This window comes from Pan troglodytes, chromosome 17 (genome assembly GCF_028858775.2).
Source record: "Pan troglodytes isolate AG18354 chromosome 17, NHGRI_mPanTro3-v2.0_pri, whole genome shotgun sequence".
Taxonomy (NCBI): Eukaryota; Metazoa; Chordata; class Mammalia; order Primates; family Hominidae; genus Pan; species Pan troglodytes.
The window spans coordinates 72,281,932-72,299,773 of NC_072415.2; the positions used below are offsets into that span (position 1 = coordinate 72,281,932).

Genomic DNA, 17,842 nt, shown 5'->3' on the forward strand with positions numbered 1-17,842 from the left:
GCTACTTTTCTCAAAAATCAGTTGGGCCTAGATTCTTCGGGTTTATTTCTGGACTTTCAGTTCTGTTCCATTGGTCTGTATGTCTAGCCATATGCCACTACCACACTGTTTTGATAACTGTTGTTTGTAGTAAGTTTTGAAATTGGGATATATGAGTCCTCTAACTGCACTTCACTATTGTCTGTTCAGGGTCCCTTGCAGTTCCGCATGAATTTGATGCTCAGCTTTTCACTTCTGCAAAACAGGTCATTGGAAGTTTTATAGAGATTACATTAAATCTGTAGATCTCTTTGGGAGTATTGTCATCCTAACAACATTAAGTTTTCCAGTTCATGGACATGGAATGTCTTTTTGTTTTAGATCTTTAATTTCTTTCAGTAATATTTTGTAGTTTTTAGTATACAATTCTTTCACTTCTTTGGCTAAATTTATTCCTAGGTATTTTGTTCTCTTGGATGGTATTGTAAATGGAATTGTTCTTTTAATTTTCTTTTCAAGAAGGGAAAGGTTTATCCTGGTTTATCAAAACAGCACTGGTCATTGTGTGTTGATCTTAAATCTTGCAACTTTGCTGCATTTGCTTATTAACTCTAATCGTTTTTTATGGGTTCTATGAGATTTTCTACATATATAGAATCATGTCATCTGCACGTAGAGAGATAGTTTTGCTTCTTCTTTACAATATAGATGGCTTTTATTTTTTCCTCTTGATTAATTGCTCTGGCTAGGATTTCCAATACAATTTGGATGGTAATGTTTTGAGAAAGCAATATCCTTGCCTTGTTTCTGATCTTACAGGAAAGCTTCAATCTTTCACCATTGACTATGATGTTTGCTATAGAATTTTTATAAATGCCCTTTGTCATATAAAGGAAGTTTCCTTTTATCCCTAGTTTGCTAAATATTCTTATTGTAAAATGGCATTGAATTCGCCACATGCTTTTTCTGCATCTGTTGAGATGATAATGTGATTTTTCCCCCTTCGTTCTACTGTCATATGCCTGCATTATTAATACATTGCCTGATTTTATGTTAAACCACCCTTGCATTCATGAGATACATCCCATTTGGCCTTGGTTTATAAACCTTCTAATGTGCTTTTGGATCTGTCGTTAGTATTTTGTTAAGTATTTTTGTGTCTATATTCATAAGGGATACTGTTCTGTGGTTTTCTTATCTTGTGTTTTGGTATTTGGTATTGGTTTTGGTATTGGGCTAAGGCTGGCTTGATAGGGTATAGGAACTCTTCAGTCTGTTTCCTTGTTATAAGTCTGTTGGGATTTTCTACTTAATCAGTTTGGTTATTTCTGTGATTCTAGGAATTAGTTCATTTCATCTTGATTATCTGATTTGTTGATGAACAGTTGTTCATAGTATTAACTTATGTATCTTTTAATTTCTGTAACGTCGGTACTAACATCCTTGCTTTCATTTCTGATCCTAGTTATTTGCATCTTCTCTCTTTTTCAGTCAGTCTAGCTAAACGTTTGTCAATTTTGTTTCTCTTTTCAAAAACCAACTTTTGATTTTGTTAATTCTCTTTATTGTTTTTCTAGTCTATGTTTCATTTATCTCTGTAATCTTTATTATTTCTTTCCTTCTGCTGGCCTTGGGTTTAGTTTGATCTTTCTGTAGTTCCATAAGATATTGAATTACTGACTTGAGATCTTTTTTAATGTAGGTATTTATAGCTATAAATTTCCCTCTGAGTACTGCTTTTGCTGTATCTCATTAGTTTTGGTATGTTGTTTTCATTTTCATTCATCTCAGTGTTTTCTCATTAATTCTTGATTTCTTCCTTGACCTATTGCTTATTTAAGAGCATGTTGTTTAATAGCCACATATTTGTGAATGTTCCATTTTTCTTGTGTTACTGATTCTTAATTTCATTCTGTTGTAGTCAGAGAAATATTTTATATGATTTTGATCTTTTAAATTTACTAAGAATTACCTATGCCTAACTTATGGTCTGTCCTGGAGAACGTTCTGTGTGCATTTGAGAAGAATATATATTCTGCTGATGTTGAGTGGAGTGTTCTGTATAATTTTGTTAGATTTAGTTGTTTTATAAAGTTTGGGTTCTCTATTTCCTTATTGATCTTCTGTCTAGAATTTATGTGCAGTATGAAAGTAGGGTATTGAAGACTCCAACTATTATTGTAGAACTGTCTTATATTCCTTCGGAGATACTTTGTGCATGTATAAATTCAAATATGTGATCTTTTCCCCATGATTTAAACAAATGATACTGTATTCTATGCACTATTCTCTACTTTGCTGTTTTTATACTTAACATTAGATTTTACTTTTTATATCATGATATAAAGAACTTTCTATTAGTGTTTTCAAACTTTGACTACACCTTCAGTAAAAAAGATGTTTTACATCATGTGCCAGTATGTACTTACATATATAAAATTAAAAGTTTTATAAAACATAAAGACAAGCAATACCAAACATGATTTTATAAATATTTTGGAAAAGTAAAGAAAAAAATCCTTAAATAAGCAATTAAAAAAGAAAAACATGCTGTTCATGACCCATTCAACTGATTTTGTGACCCACTGTTTTAAAGATAGTAGGATAAAGGTTTAATCAAAGCTGTGTAATAAATTAAACTTTTTAAAATAGAAAGCACGATAAATATAGATATTAGCATTATTTGTTTTTCTTTAAAACAAGAAAAAGAAAAAAGTAACAACTTTACTCAATCTTCAGGTTACAATTATAATATTTTTTAATTCAGTGCATCTTATTTTAAATCTAAGATGCAATTGGTTGTAACAGTTATGTTTCTTTAAGAAAGAAAAAGAATCCCAATTGAATTATGGCATGCTATCTATCATAAGATACACCCATATTTCAAAGATACTAAAAAGTTTAACAGAAATATGTACCTCTTAGGTTCTTTGAAATAATGGTAGTCTCTTTTTACTAACTTATATTTTAAAGTCAAATATTTATCTCTACTGTAATCTTTATTATTTCCTTCCTTCTACTGGCCTTGGGTTTAGTTGATCTTTCTGTAGTTCCTTGCCTGTTCATTTTGGGAGAGAAAAGTAAAAGATGGACTGATTTTTTATATGTGGCTTACATAGTAGTTCATTTTAATGGATTGGTTCAGGAAACTTGAATCTTTTGAGCCAAATTATAGAAATAAATATATTTGTCATTTGATAAATGTATATAGTAAATAAGCTCAAGTAGTTGGTTTTTCACAATTTCTGCTTTAACCGCATTTGAAGAGGAAATTCTATAATTAAAAAATAAAATTTTTTAAAAGATTACTTCAAGTAGCATTTTTGGTAATCATACATCAAAATGTAACTTTCAGTTTCATTCTGTGCCAAGGAAATATGTTCTATCAGCTAGCTAAGTTGGAATATCAAAGGAGAAATCTGGGGCTGAGATGGGAGTGGAAATGAGGAGAGACTTAATGGAGACCAGCTTTCCTTTTGGGATATTGGAAGTCTTCTAAAATTATATTGTAACGATGGTTGTACAACTCTGAATATGCTAAAAACCACTGAATAGACAATTGAAATGGATGGACTTTATGAAGATGAAACATATCTCAATAAAACCGTCATTAAAAAGGCAAAGGAGAAAACCACTTATCTCAGTAAAGCTGTAACAAAAAAGGCAAAGGAAAGAACCAATTCCCTAAAAGTTTTTAAAGTAGTTGGTACCTCTACAGACCTCCCGTCTTATGAGAAACTAGACTTTGATCTTTTACATTGCCACTCATGTTTCCTTCATGGAAAACTTACAAGTAATGATCGCCTCAGAGGATCATAACTCTATGAGATGTATACAGTAGTATAGTGGATAAGTGTAATAAAGTAGATAGGAAGTTTTGACTCCCTTCTTTACACCTATGTGATGTTGGCATGTGTGCATATTTAATTTTGTGAGTAAATCACATTTCTTTAGCAATAGTGAGACTTGAGGTAAGGTTATTTAGGTACTTTAGGTTTCCTAAAGATTGAGCCCTGGAAATTATAGATATTTAATATTAATAATTCTAAGAATCGGTATTTTTAGCAGCCCTTGAATTGTAAAACTTTTACAGAGGTGAGTAATCTTGTTTTTTTTTTTTCTTATGTGAGTCTTTGTAATGTCTGTCTTTATTGGGTTTCCTTTTTGTATGAACAGGAACATGCTGAAAAGTTTCAACTGAAAAGTTAAATCAGAGGTTGTACACTATCTACAGACCAACAAAGGCTCACTGATAGGTTTGTTTGGCCTATTCAGTAATGTTAAAAATGATGTGCTAGTTATCAAACTTTTAAAAACTGATATTTTACCTAAAAATACAAAATTTTGGCTTTTTTTGAAAACTCCTAGTCTGGAGTTTTCCTCCAGTCTAAGAGCACTAGACTTACATTTCCAAATGATCTTTTCAATTGGAGCACAGTTCCTGTCTGTCCCCTGTAGGTGGGACATGGGATCTCTAGTTAGCCACAGTTGCTGCCATACTTTTTTGCCCCTAGTCACTAAAGCCCCGTGTTAGTGCTGTTTATCATCATGTTTGCATTATTGTTTTCCTTATACCCTTTGTTTTACATGTTTACGTTACCTTCTTGACCCTCCTTGTCTTGTACTGATAAGCCTTTTGTTTGGGTTCCTCCATGCCTTCTGTGCTATGTATTAAATTTTATACACTTGTATCTTGGCTTATCAGTACCCTAATTTTCACATTATATCCACACGTAATATATATTTGGATATAAATATATTTGGATATAATGTAATGTGACAATTAGGGTACTGATAAGCCAAGATACAACTGTATCTTGTATCTTGACACTAATAAGTAAAATAAGGTCACATTATATTTGGATATAATCCAAATAAAAATCCAAATAAGATAATAAGTAAATATGATATCACATTATATTTGTATATAATCTTGACAATTAGAGTACTGATAAGCCAAGGATATCTTAGCTGCTTTGGAACAGATATTTTTATATTGCTTATTGTCTTTCCTTCCTTCTTCAGTCGTTTCTACTCCATCCCCAATTGTTTTCAGCATATGTTCTTTCCTTTGGATTGTGCAAAAGAATTATCTTGATTTATTTAAATATGGATATTAAATATTGAAATTTAAATTTCAAAAGATTACCATTGACTCAAAGAAAACCATTTTCTTTTTTCTTTTTTTTTTTTTTTTTGGTGACAGGGTCTCACTCTGTCACCCAGGCTGGAGTGCAGTGGCACAATCACAGCTCACTGCAGCCTTGACCTTCTGGCCTCAATAGATCCTCCTATCTCAGCCTCCCAAGCAACTGTGACTACAGGTGCACACCACCACGCCCAGCTAATTTTTGTATTTTTGGTAGAGATAGGGTTTCGCCATCTTGCCCAGGCTGGTTTCGAATGCTAATCCTCTTCTATTAATGAATTCTAAAAGTCCTAGAAATTCTGCAGTAGGATTATTATACTGATTTTCTCTTTAATGATCATAGACACTCTGTTAAATATTTCACTTCAATACACATTACTGAGTACTCTCTAGGTTGCCAAATCATGTTTTAAAATATTTTCCTGTTGCTTAAAATATGGCTATATTAGCTGGGCACAGTGGCACATAGTTCCAGCTACTCAGGAGGCTGAGGCAGGAGGATCTTGTGGAGTTCTAAATAAGGAGGGGGAGTTGGGCTGGCGAGACTGAGGGAAAGCAAAAAGAGAAAGTGGATAAGCTGTAAGTCTGCCTTTATGGTCCAGGACACATAGCCCTCCTGTGCAAATAACTCACAGTCTTCCTGCGCAAAGCTATCACCAGACACCTCAGCTAATAGAAAAATGCAAGTTAGCTCACTGCAACCTTAGCTTTATCAGTACTGCACAAAGCCCTCTTCAGCACACAGCATGAGCACCAGCAACTCTTTGTCTCCTTGCAGTTAGCTCCTCTCTTGCTGACCTGCCCTTTGCTTTCTTGCAATGTATTTTCCTACTTTGTCTAATAAATCTGCCTTTCTTTCCCCACAACTGTCTTGGCAAATTATTTTTACTACTCAGAGCAACACCAGCCCCAGATAGTCACTGCCCACAACAGATCTCTTGAGCCCAGGAGTTTGGGGCAGTAGTGTGCTATGATCACGCCTGTAAATAGCCAATTGCCTTCAAGCCTGGGCAATATAACAAGACCCAGTCTCTTAATAAAAAGAAAGAAATGCGAACACATAAGTTTTATTATGTGAAGCAAAAAAAAATACCTCTTGGATCTAATATTACCCAAGCCATAGTTATTTTCTTACCATAGTTATTATGTTAATATTACATGAGATGTTAAATCTAATATGCCTAAGGATTTTTTTATTGCTCTATTATTCTCATTTACATTTAGTCTTTCAAAGATATTTTTAGAACACCTTGTCTTCTGATGGAAATTTAATCACCATTTTTTAAAGCTGTATTCAGAATTATAAGGAAAGTTTTAAGACTATACTTTTTCAGTGTGAGAGGTGATGCCAAAGGGAGAATATTGATTCAAGTCTATTAACTTATGAATAGTCTGAATATGGTAAATACAGACTTAGTAAATTCTGGTGTGGATTTATTAGTGTTTCAGAGGCTTGAAAGATGAATTCACAATAAATGTGAATAAATAACACAACAGACATATACTTACAGAATCTATTATTTTATTTTAATAGCAATACAAATAGAAGTTATAAATAAATGGATAATTGAGAAATTAGCATATTTGGGGGCAGTCTCAATCTAGCAATTATCCTAATCGTGTTCCTTGCTGGCTCTGTCAGAAACAGACCACTCTTTCTGCATTTTTCTTCCTCACTTACTGGACCTCTTCTCAGCTCTGTGTTGCTGTAAGAGGAAGAAGCCATCCGGCATCCTTTACACTCTGAGTTGTAACTGCCATAGCCATAATATGCCAAGGTGGACCACTCTCCTTGGCATGGAATAGCAACCAAAAATTATTGGCAGTGACTTCCCATATGTTGTTAATTTGCCAGCAAGAAATAAAAGCTGATGGCAATATCAGTTATTACTGTGATTAAGAAAAGTGAAAAATATTTTTTTCAAAGTCCTAAATTCACAGAAATTTAGGGTTCAAGGAGGCAAGGACTCACAAATACTTTCCTTCTAATATGTCAGTTTGAATTGATTCGTAGCAACTGCTGTGTTGAAAAGGCTTTTTTAGGCCATCTTTGCTTTCAGAAGAAAAAATTAGCAGCAATAGATAAATTGCAGAATGTATGTGAAGTGTTAAGTGTTTTCCATTTGTACATTAATCTTAATTCCTGCATGTTTCACTTGGAGAAACTGAAAGAGAAATTTGTGCTTTTCTTTAGTTTCCTTGGTAGTAAGTGGTAAACTAAGGTAAGAACTCTTTCAGCTCCTGGGCCAGAGTTCTCAGTTTGGCACATCTGTAGCCATATTTCAGTTAAAATATTGTCCATATTAATGTATGACATAAACTTCCTCCTTGATTAAGGATCACTAAGCCTCATGATAAAAAAGAAAAAGAAAATAAAATATAAGGCATAAAGGATAAAGAGCAACACAGTTGTTTTTGTATGCTTGTTTTTGAGATAAAGAAGTTAAAGATTATACTCTACATTTTAAGTGTGTGTGTGTGTGTGTGTGTTAGCAATTATAGCAGCTATCTTACCTTCATTTCATAACTTTAAACAGTAATAGGCTAGGAAGAGAATGGGAAAAAATAGTATGAGAAGTATACATGTAGAGATGATGGGAAAGCAGGAAGGGGGATTAGGAGGAAACAAGATCTGACATGAAGACAAAGTACAAATAAAATTATTAGGGCCTTTCTTGGTTTTCAGGCATTAGAATAGCTTCTCACTTTTTTAATGCTTCCAGAATAACTACTTTTCATCCTTAAGGTTCTACTCTCAATAGTATACCCTGATGATGCAATGTCTTAGTCCTCTCATTAGTATCATTGCCTCTCAGCAGCCCATATGGAATCAACTAAGGATTAGGACAGTCCTTGCTATTAATGATCTCCTACCCTAATATTGTTAAATTTCCAGCCAGACAGAATATTTACTATTTTGTAAAAGGTTGTTTATTTTCTTCTACAGAATCAGAACTAATCCATCAAGCATTATATTAAGCCTCTAGGGAAAACATATAGGATCTACACATATGCTCTGTCTCTCATTCCCAGTGCAAAATTATTTTTCCTAATTTTTTATTCCTTTTCAATTATTCACTAAGGTAAAACCTACAGAGATGCCCAAACAGGAAGACTGAAAATGGCAGAATAAATGTTTCACATTCTTTTTTTCTCAGATATATTCTTAGCTCCTCTTACCTATATCTTTGTACCTTCAAATTTAAGATTTGCAATATATAAAGACTTTAGAAACAACGGAGAGAGACTTCTAGTCATACATTTAAGCTTCAGTTTCAACTCTTCGAAAAATCATCTCTTTCTTAGGAAGCATCTTCAAAGTGTGAAAATACTTCAACAGTGTAGACTTTTTATCATGCTTTTCTTCAGGTTACATTATTATTTTTGTTAGGTTATATTATTATTTTTGTTAGGTTATATTATTATAGACAGTAATAATCATGCATTATTACAATAGTGATCAATCTCTATTTTAAATCTCTTAACAGTTTTCGGTGAGTATCAAGACAGATGGAAAAGAAATGGGTGTAGTCATTCTTCCCTTCTTAATTACATCATAGTGATTACTGTATTTACAAAATATTGTTTTTATAAGTTAGAGGATTTCTTGCAAAAATATTTTATTACTTTTGGACCATTATTCTTCTTGGATTTGAAAATCCACTCAAATGAAAAACATTAATGTATTTTGAATGTACTTTAGTGTTAAGAATTTCATCTTAATTAAAATGTAAAACAATGTAATTAATTTCAAATGTCTCTTAGAAATAAACTTTTAGCTCTTACTTTCCTACAAAATGCTGAATTTACCTCTGCATATTGAATGTGAAGAAAACAAAATATTGTTAAAATTTTGTATTTCAACATCAAATATTTCTACTGATACTGAGACGATTCAACATCTATGAAAATGGTCTTTTTAGTTAGGTACTGGGTCAAGTGCTAAAGGTACAAAATTATTAGATCTAATCATAAGGACATTATATTGTCCTTACAGAAGTGGGAAAAGTGGTCTTTATTTTTTATTATCTTTTTAAGTTTTAAATTATAGTGGACTTCTGCAACTTTTGTTTAAAAACACTTTTAGAATTAAAATTACGGTGTCAGCATGTCACATGATGGAATGTTATTTAGTATAAAAGCTAGTGGGCCCTTGGAAAGTACTAGATTAAAAACCAAGGCTAGTTGAATCTTAAGCAACTTTTGTTACATTGTGATTTACATTTCCTCCACAACCAACACATAAACGTTTTAGTGTAAACATCTCTTGAATTACCAACCTTACAAAATTAAAATTTACCCTTTTGTTTACTGAGGTTTATTTCACTTTAAATGTCCATTTAAGAATATTGTGGAGAAAAAAAGAATATTCTGCAATGTGTTTTTATTTGAATTTTTCCACCCTCGTATTTCTTTAGGAGTTGATCCCCCTCATATTGTGTACAGCATGTCTACATCCTGAGCCTAAAGAGCGAGATCAGCTTCTCCACATACTTTTCAATTTGATCAAGAGGCCAGATGATGAGCAAAGGTGGGTATGATTATATATGTGAAAAAGAAATACAAGGTGACTTACTGATTTTAACTAATTAGGCATCAGGATTAGCATTTGAATCTAAAATGCCTTCTTTCCTTCCAGTATCTATTTTAGCAGCGCTGGAGCATTCCCCCATCATGGATTCACTCCTTCATGGTTTCAAAACCTATGAAAATGCATTTCAAACTATAATGTCATCATCAGGTTCCCTTTCCTCCTCACCTTCTCTTTTTAAAGGGACCTGGAATTTACTGCAACAAAGAAACAGATAATAGGGAAATCACTCTAAGAAATTTAGCTTATGCATAATAAATAAAACCTAAAACAAAAATAGCTTTCTAAAATATGTATAAATCCTACTAAGATCCGATTACTTATCACCTGCTATAATTACTGACAAGTCTCATTGTTTAAATCTTTGAAAAGGAATTCTATACCTTCTCAAAATGTTAAGTTTTGGCCAGGCGCCATGGCTCATGCCTGTAATCCCAGGACTTTGGGAGGCCGAGGCAGGCGGATCATCTGAGGTCAGGAATTCGTGACCAGCCTGGCCAACATGGTGAAACCCTATCTCTTCTAAAAATACGAAAAAATCAGCCGGGCGTAGTGGTGGGCGCCTGTAATCCCAGCTACTCAGGAGGGTGAGGCAGGAGAATCGCTTGAACCCAAGAGGCAGAGGTTGCAAATGAGCCAAGAACATGCCATTGCACTCCAGCCTGGGAGACAAGAGTGAAAGTCCATCTCAAAAAAAACAAAAAGTTAAGTTTCTCAAGGTTGCTACACAGATATAGGTACTGAAGGCCATTATCTAAATTATCTTGTATTTTTCAGGGACTAATTCAATTTCTTGTAAAAATGTAAATGTTCTCTGAAAATTGCAAGATAGTTACTTTTGTCTGAAAAAAATCTGCCATTAATACAGTTTTCTGCTTTCTAGTAGACAAGCATCTACTAGTAATTGATGATTAGATTATGCCCAAACCCTCTAGTAGAAGGGGGAGGGAGTGAACGTATTCTAGCCAAATCATCTGTTGGCTAGAAAACAGCTCTTCTCCTCTGCTCTCCAAGTGCAACAAGTTCCAGATAGGTAACATAGCAGCAAATTGTACACACCTGGTGACCCCCTCAGGCATTCTAATGTTCTCCAAATAGAAACCTAGCTAACCTTCAGTAAAGCAGATTTTTTTAAAAAGCCCAACTTCATCTGCCTATATATGTTCTCAGTGATATTTTTTATGAATCCTAAGACCTATAAAAGCTCAAAATGCAGATTTTGCGTGAAACCATTTATCGTAAAACATTGAGGTGCAGTTTTTATACACAAAACTTTCTATCTTTTTAAGAATTCTGTTCGTATGGCTTATTGCCTAATAATTTTTGATATTCATGTAATCTCAGTAAGCGTCTTTTCTTAGAAATATGTGTATATATATTCTATTCTGTTAGATTCTGAGCTACTTTTTAATGTTTACCTTACAGTGAGATTCTCCCAACTGAAAGCAAGTGGAGTTTATTTTTTTCAATCTTGATTGTTGAGAGAGAGAACTTCTCGTTTAAGGTAGTGATAGGTTGACATTTCTTGATATTTCCTTCCCAAATTGGAATTTGCTATGAAGACATTTAAAAAGTATAAAAAACTAAGATATAAACACTAAACATTTGTGAAAAACACAGTTAACAGTCAGCCATTTGAAGGGCCTGAGAAAATTTTCTGTTACTCTAATATCATTTAATGAAGCTGGATTAGGAAGACCCTTGTAGTTTTCACTTTGAGAAAAGTATGTTTCAGTTAGCTAACAAGTAAGTAGAATGCACTAAGTCGGACAGCCATTATTTTTATCTAAGGCAGTCAGTTATTTCTGTCCTCATTCAGTCTGCTGTCAGTGTTTCTGTTTCTTCATCCATTCAGAGATTATTATTCCCAGTAAACAAAAAATAGAGGGAGATGGGCAAATGATATCTTTTATCCTCAAATATGTGGTTTTATCACAAACAAAGCCAGATAAAGACCAGAAATAGCCCTAGAAGTACACAGTTAAGGGTTAGTTTTTTTATATATGATATTTGTCTGAATTAAACTCCAGCCTACTTCAAATCCTGTATAGCATAAATTATCATCATTGTCAAGAGAACTGGGCGTTGAGAAAAGGAAAAAAGCACACCTGGATTCAGCAGAACGACATTAAATTATTATTTCTTTAATATATCTGAGATATCTCCGGGAGTGAAGCCATTAACTGTGGCTCCTCCCTTTCTCTCAAAATGAACTGGAGCTGGATCAATTTCTTCTTATTAAAGATTAGTCTATAGAAACTAAAATCCACATGAGCCCCATAAAAATTGCACTTTACAGTGAAAATAACAGTTACTCTAAATTCAGAATTAAGGCATATCTTAGAAAATGATGTATTACAAGAACCAGAGAAACATTTTGAAACATCATTTAGTGGCCTAAAAAAGAGGCAAGAATTCCTGGCTATTATAAACAGGAGAAGGGAGCCAAAATAAATGTAGGCTTAGAGGAAAAAGATTGTCTGGAATAAGGAGAGCTAGCAGAATGAAAAAAAAATTAAAATATGCAGTGTTTTCAAATTTATGTTGAAGACAAAGTAATAGATTTGAGACTATTGAAAATTGAATCCATGTTTATTATAAGCGATTTTTTTTTTTTTTTCCAGAGACAGGGTCTCACTCTGTCTCCCAGGCTGGAGTGCAGAGGCAAAATCATGGCTCACTGCAACCTCCACCTTCCCAGACTCAGGTGATTCTCCCAACTCCCAAGTAGCCAAGTAGCTGGGACCACAGGCATGCATCACCATGCCTGGCTAATGGTTGTATTTTTTGTAGAGACAGGGTTTCGTGTTGTTGCCCAGGCTGGTCTTGAACTCCTGGATTCAAGTGATCTGCCTGCCTGGACTTTGCAAGGTGCTGGGATTACAAGCATGAGCCACTGTGCCGAGCTGATAAATTTCACATATCAATAAAGCATGGTATTCACTGGCCATTTGCAGGATTGAAGGATTGTTTGCCCAAACTTTTGTGGTTTCAATAATTTCCAGAAACTCTTCAACCATAGCTCATAATACATCCTGATGGACAAAATGTAAATGTATATGTTCCTGCAATATCAGGCCCTGACTTTTCTGTAAAATGTTTTGGAAAGCTGCCATTACCTTTGTGCATGGTATGAATAGTGTTAATCAACAGATTGACAGCCTTAAAAGCATTTTGGCATTAATTACTGCTTCACTCAATGTAAGTTCACAAAAATGCATGTATAAAGCTCCTGTATATACATGTTTATAAAAATGCATGATAAAGTTTCCTCCGTAAACTTTGCTGCAACCCTTTAAACTTTTTCCTTATAAAGGCATTGTGATGAACTTAGCAACACATTTTATTCCAGTCATTTTGTTTTAAAATGAGCAAATTTGTTAATAATCCTCAGAAAATTGGCTCCAGTAAACTCCCTCAACAGTTAAATCCCAGTTTCTCTTTAATTATGAAAGTCTTTGAAGTTTGAAGTTATGTATTAATTAATAGAGGAAACGTTGCCCAAATTTTCGTAATAAGCAGAGGGAACACTGGCCTCACCCACAATGTTCTGCAATATTTTCATTCTTACTATTCCAATTACTCATTTGTTTTAGTTACCTTTGGACTTCTAATTCACATATTGCTTTGCCTTTATATGCCATGCTTGATTTCTCCTAAACATTCCCCTTTTTCCCACAAGTGAACTAGATACATTATGATCTTTTAATGGTTATGCTTTATTAAAAAATGGTTATGCTTTATAAAAAAATAAAATATTTAATATATGAATTTGTGCATCACTGGGTTATCAGTAAACCATTGCTGTGTGGCTAAAGGGATACGGTATGTTATTTTGGCTAGTCCTGAGTCTAATACCCACAAATAAAGATGCCTGAGTTGAGCATCTACTCAGAATGATGAGGAGGGCCACAGATCAGGGTGACACATGAGAAGAAAGCTGAATGGGTTTTGATCAAGCAACGATGATAGCTATCTACCTCAAATCATAAAACATTTAAATATTAAGTGAAGCTGTACAAATATGGACTTGAACAAAGCATCCTGGATGGGTGGATAGATGGATTAAGCACCAGTTGGATAAAATAAAGCAGTTGAATGTTTTTCTATGTTATAATTTTTATCTTAATGAAAAAATGATTTTTGCTTATACTTTGCAAAATAATAGAATTGTACTTAATGATTTTGTAGCTTTATATAATTTCAGTACTTGCTTTTCTGACTGATATAATTTTGCCTCTTCTGAGAATGTTGGAAAATCATAAATAGGAATGAACTATGAAAGATACCAAGCTTATATTTTAAAATACAAAGAACCCCTCAACTAGGAGAATACAAACACTTCTATAGACTTTGAAATTCTATTACTGAAACTTCTTTTCTGCGATTATCAAAATATATCTGACCAAGTAGAGAAACTTGCTCTTTTCAGTATCCAGCTAAGGTTAATTTATACCAGCAGCCCTAACATGCAAGTCAACTAGGAATAAGAGAAATTAAATCACTGTATTAGTACCATTCATTGCAAACTAAAAATTTCCCAAGGACCACTTGGTGGTACTATAGGAAAATTAGTATTTTATTTTTTCCTTTAAAAATACCATTTCCTATCTTGGTAATTTAGTTAATAATTAGATACAGTTATTATTACATTTTCATTTTTTAGATTTTCAAGGCAAAAACCTGGTCTTTGAGTCTATTTTCATAAACCTTGCATGTAAAGCTAACAGCTGCCACCTGGTGGCCAAAAGTACTTACTAGCCTTACTTCAGGTCAAGGTGCATCAGGGATCAACACTCAAGTCCACGCTTTTTTTTTTTCTGTAAGGTGAAAGTGATCTACTTTCACCTTACACAAATATAAATTTACTAAAATAGACTAATATATTCATTATTAGCTATGTGTTATATAATATAAATAACATGAAAAAAGCAAAAACTTTAGGTTAGCAAAATATATTTGATATAATCAGTTATTTTTCTTAATGAATCTCAGGCTGCTTTGATCGTATCCCAAGAAAAGCTTAATTTTATGCTCAATAATGATGCTTCCACCAATTCTTTTCTAGCAACCATAATTGGTACCATATGTCTACCTGTATCATTTACTAATGAAACAATCCTTGTACTGTGATTTTCCACAAGTAGGAACAACATTTATTTTTACTATCATAGTAGCCTATTTCCAATGTTGTTAATAATCTGTGGGCCTTCTAATCTTTTCTGTTTTGGACTGTATTTCAAAGCTGTCATATTTTCCAAAATTTTCAACATTAACTCTTCTAAGAAGTTTATTTCAAGGGGCCTAACGTTTTTTCCTATTAAAGTTTGTAGTCTTTAGTATGGTGATGGTGACTTATGATTTACAGTCATTTCATGTGAAGCTCTATGCGTGTGCACCTCTTGTAAATGTTCAAAACGCTTTTTAAGAAAATTTAGCTATTACAATTATCAAACATATATGGCTTCTCATTTTAATACACTAATGAGGGCAAAAACAATGATCAGCTATTAGGAAATTTTCATTAGGAGCAGGCAGCTGAAGTGCTTGCTAATATCTTTTTCCATTTTCCTTTCATTCACTTTATTTGCCTTCCTAAAGTAGAAGGAAATAGGAATGCAAAAGAAAAGTTGAGAAATAGAAACAGAGGGTAATGATATAAAGGGGAATCAGATAGATAAAAACTACAAGGATTGTGGTGAATTAGAAGCTGCTTGCAATGTACAGTGAAGACACATTGACTCACCGTTTCCCCCAGTGTTTCCAAAGAGCTTTGTTATTCTCCTTAACTTAAGCGAACAATTAGTAACTAATCTGACCAAACCAAATAGAAATTTAAAGTCATTTTGCAGTTAATTTAAATTGACATATATTGAGATATAACAATGAGCAATGCCTGGATGTAAAGTACTGATTTTATAATGAATGTGAATTACATAAGCATTCCATTTTGGTTTTCCTTGAAGTTGGCTACTTTAAAACATCTATTAAAAATATACTTTTTTCCCATCAGATTTTACTGTTTTAAAGTGTTAGACAATCAAAGTGGAAGAACTTGAAATTCTGCATTTTAAAGTCATTTCAGATGGAACTTCATTCTGAAGAGTGCAAAGTCTAACTTAGAATTTTATGGTTTTTTTAGTTACAAATCTATCGTTCAAATGAAGATAACGTATTATTTATTGGTTAACTGTTGTTTTGTAACAAAGTACCCCAGAAGAAAGTGGTTTAAAACATCTTTTATCTTACAGTTTCTGTGGGTCAGGAATCTGGGTCCTCTGCTTCAGGGTCTCTTACAAAGCTGTAGTCAAAGGTCGGCTGGGGCTATAGTCATCTCAGCTGGAGAAGGGATTTAGCTGGAGAAGGGTTTGCTTTTAATCTTAATCACACAGTTGGTCATTGTCAAGAATCAGTTCCTCAAGGATTGTTAGTCTGAGGGCTTCAGCTCCTCACTGACTGGTGGCCAGAAGCCACCTTTAATTCCTTCCCATGTGGGTCTCTCCAACATGGCAGCTTGGTTTATCTAAGCATGCCTGCTGAGAAGGCAGTAGAGTCCAACAAGATGGACATCACAGACTTTTGGAACCTAATCTCAAAATTGACCTCTTACCACTTTGGTCATATTCTATTCATTAGACACAAGTCACTAGGTCCAGTCTGCACTCAAAGAGATATGATCATTGAGAGTCATGTCAGAAACTACCTACCACAGTTATCTTAGGTATAATACCGAAAAATCTGATTCTTAAAATACCACTTTATTAATATGATACTGTAGTTTTTAATTATAGAAACACTGGGAGAATAATCACTGGTTGTTTTAGTGTCTAGAAAGTGAAGTTGTGTAGAAACTGAAGCATCAGGCATATATAATCTCAGAATGTATGTGTGGGAAGGTAATTTGGAAGGTTATGAGATTCAGCCTCATACCTATACAGAAATCCCTTCACAACATCTGTCACAGATGGTGTTGTCACTGCTGGAGTGGCTAATCTTAAAGAACTTAGGTTCTTGGTGGCAGCGTAGGCCATTGTTAGCAAGGTATAATTTTTTCTTTTTTTCTTTTTTTTCTTGAGACAGAGTCTCACTCTGTTGCCAGGCTAGGGTGCAGTGGCGCGATCTAGGCTCACTGCAACCTCTGCTTCCCAGGTTCAAGTGATTCCCCTGCCTCAGCCTCCCGAGTAGCTGGGACTACAGTCGGGTGCCACCAGGCCCGGCTAATTTTATTTATTTATTTATTTTTTTTTTTTTTTTTTTTTTTTTTTTTTTTTAGTAGAGACGGGGTTTCACCATGTTGGCCAGGGCGGTCTCTATCTCCTGACCTCATGATCTGCCCGCCTCAGCCTCCCAAAGTGCTGGGATTACAGGCGTGAGCTACTGCACCGGGCCAAAAGGTCTAATTTTTCAAAACCAGACTGTGCAACATGGTGAAACGCCGTCTCTACAAAAAAACACAGAAACTATCTGAGCATGGTGGTGAACACTTATAGTCCCAGCTACTCGAGAGGCTGAGGTGGGAGGGCTACTTGAGCCTGGGAGGTGGAGGTTGCAGTAAGCCAAGATCATGCCACTGCACTCCAGCCTGGGAGACAGCCAGACTCTATCTCAAAAAAAATAAATAAATAAAATGTCTAATTTGATTGTATAAAAATCTTGTACTCTATGTGAATTTATAGAGATGAGACTTTTTTAACCCTTAGTCCTAGTTGTGCTTTCTCATGCAAATACAAGCCTTTTTTTGTATTATTTTTCAGGCAAATGATACTGACAGGTTGTGTGGCATTTGCGCGTCATGTTGGACCAACACGTGTAGAAGCTGAACTTTTACCACAGTGTTGGGAACAGGTAAATAACTGTACTGAGTTTTCACCTAGCTATTATAGCCTGATTTCTTAAAAAGATACATAGTTTCCTTTTTAAAGGCGTTTAAGAAATATGTGGGATATAAATTATGCTGATGTTTCTGTGGCCCAGCACAGTGATTTATTAGTACTTACAAATGCTCTGGGGTGCTTTCCTTTATTCATTCAGTCAACAAGTACTTATGAAACACTAATTTCAGTGCCAGGTACTGAGGTAGTCACTAGGGATACAGTGGTGAACAAAAGACAAAGACATCCTAA

General features: G+C 34.1%; 1 protein-coding gene across 27 annotated transcripts in view; it reads left to right on the forward strand.

Annotated features, from left to right (window-relative positions):
* RELCH (RAB11 binding and LisH domain, coiled-coil and HEAT repeat containing) overlaps positions 1-17,842 on the forward strand; it is a 119,961-nt gene that overhangs the window by 48,050 nt on the left and 54,069 nt on the right. For all 27 annotated transcript variants that reach the window (XR_010151970.1, XR_010151968.1, XR_010151973.1 and 24 more), the window contains 2 exons: positions 9,547-9,659; positions 17,474-17,564. Coding sequence is in view for 18 of the 27 variants with exons in the window: in XM_001144840.6 (XP_001144840.3) it covers positions 9,547-9,659; positions 17,474-17,564 (204 nt within the window). In the remaining 9 variants the exon portion in view is untranslated. The remainder of the gene's footprint in view (positions 1-9,546; positions 9,660-17,473; positions 17,565-17,842) is intronic.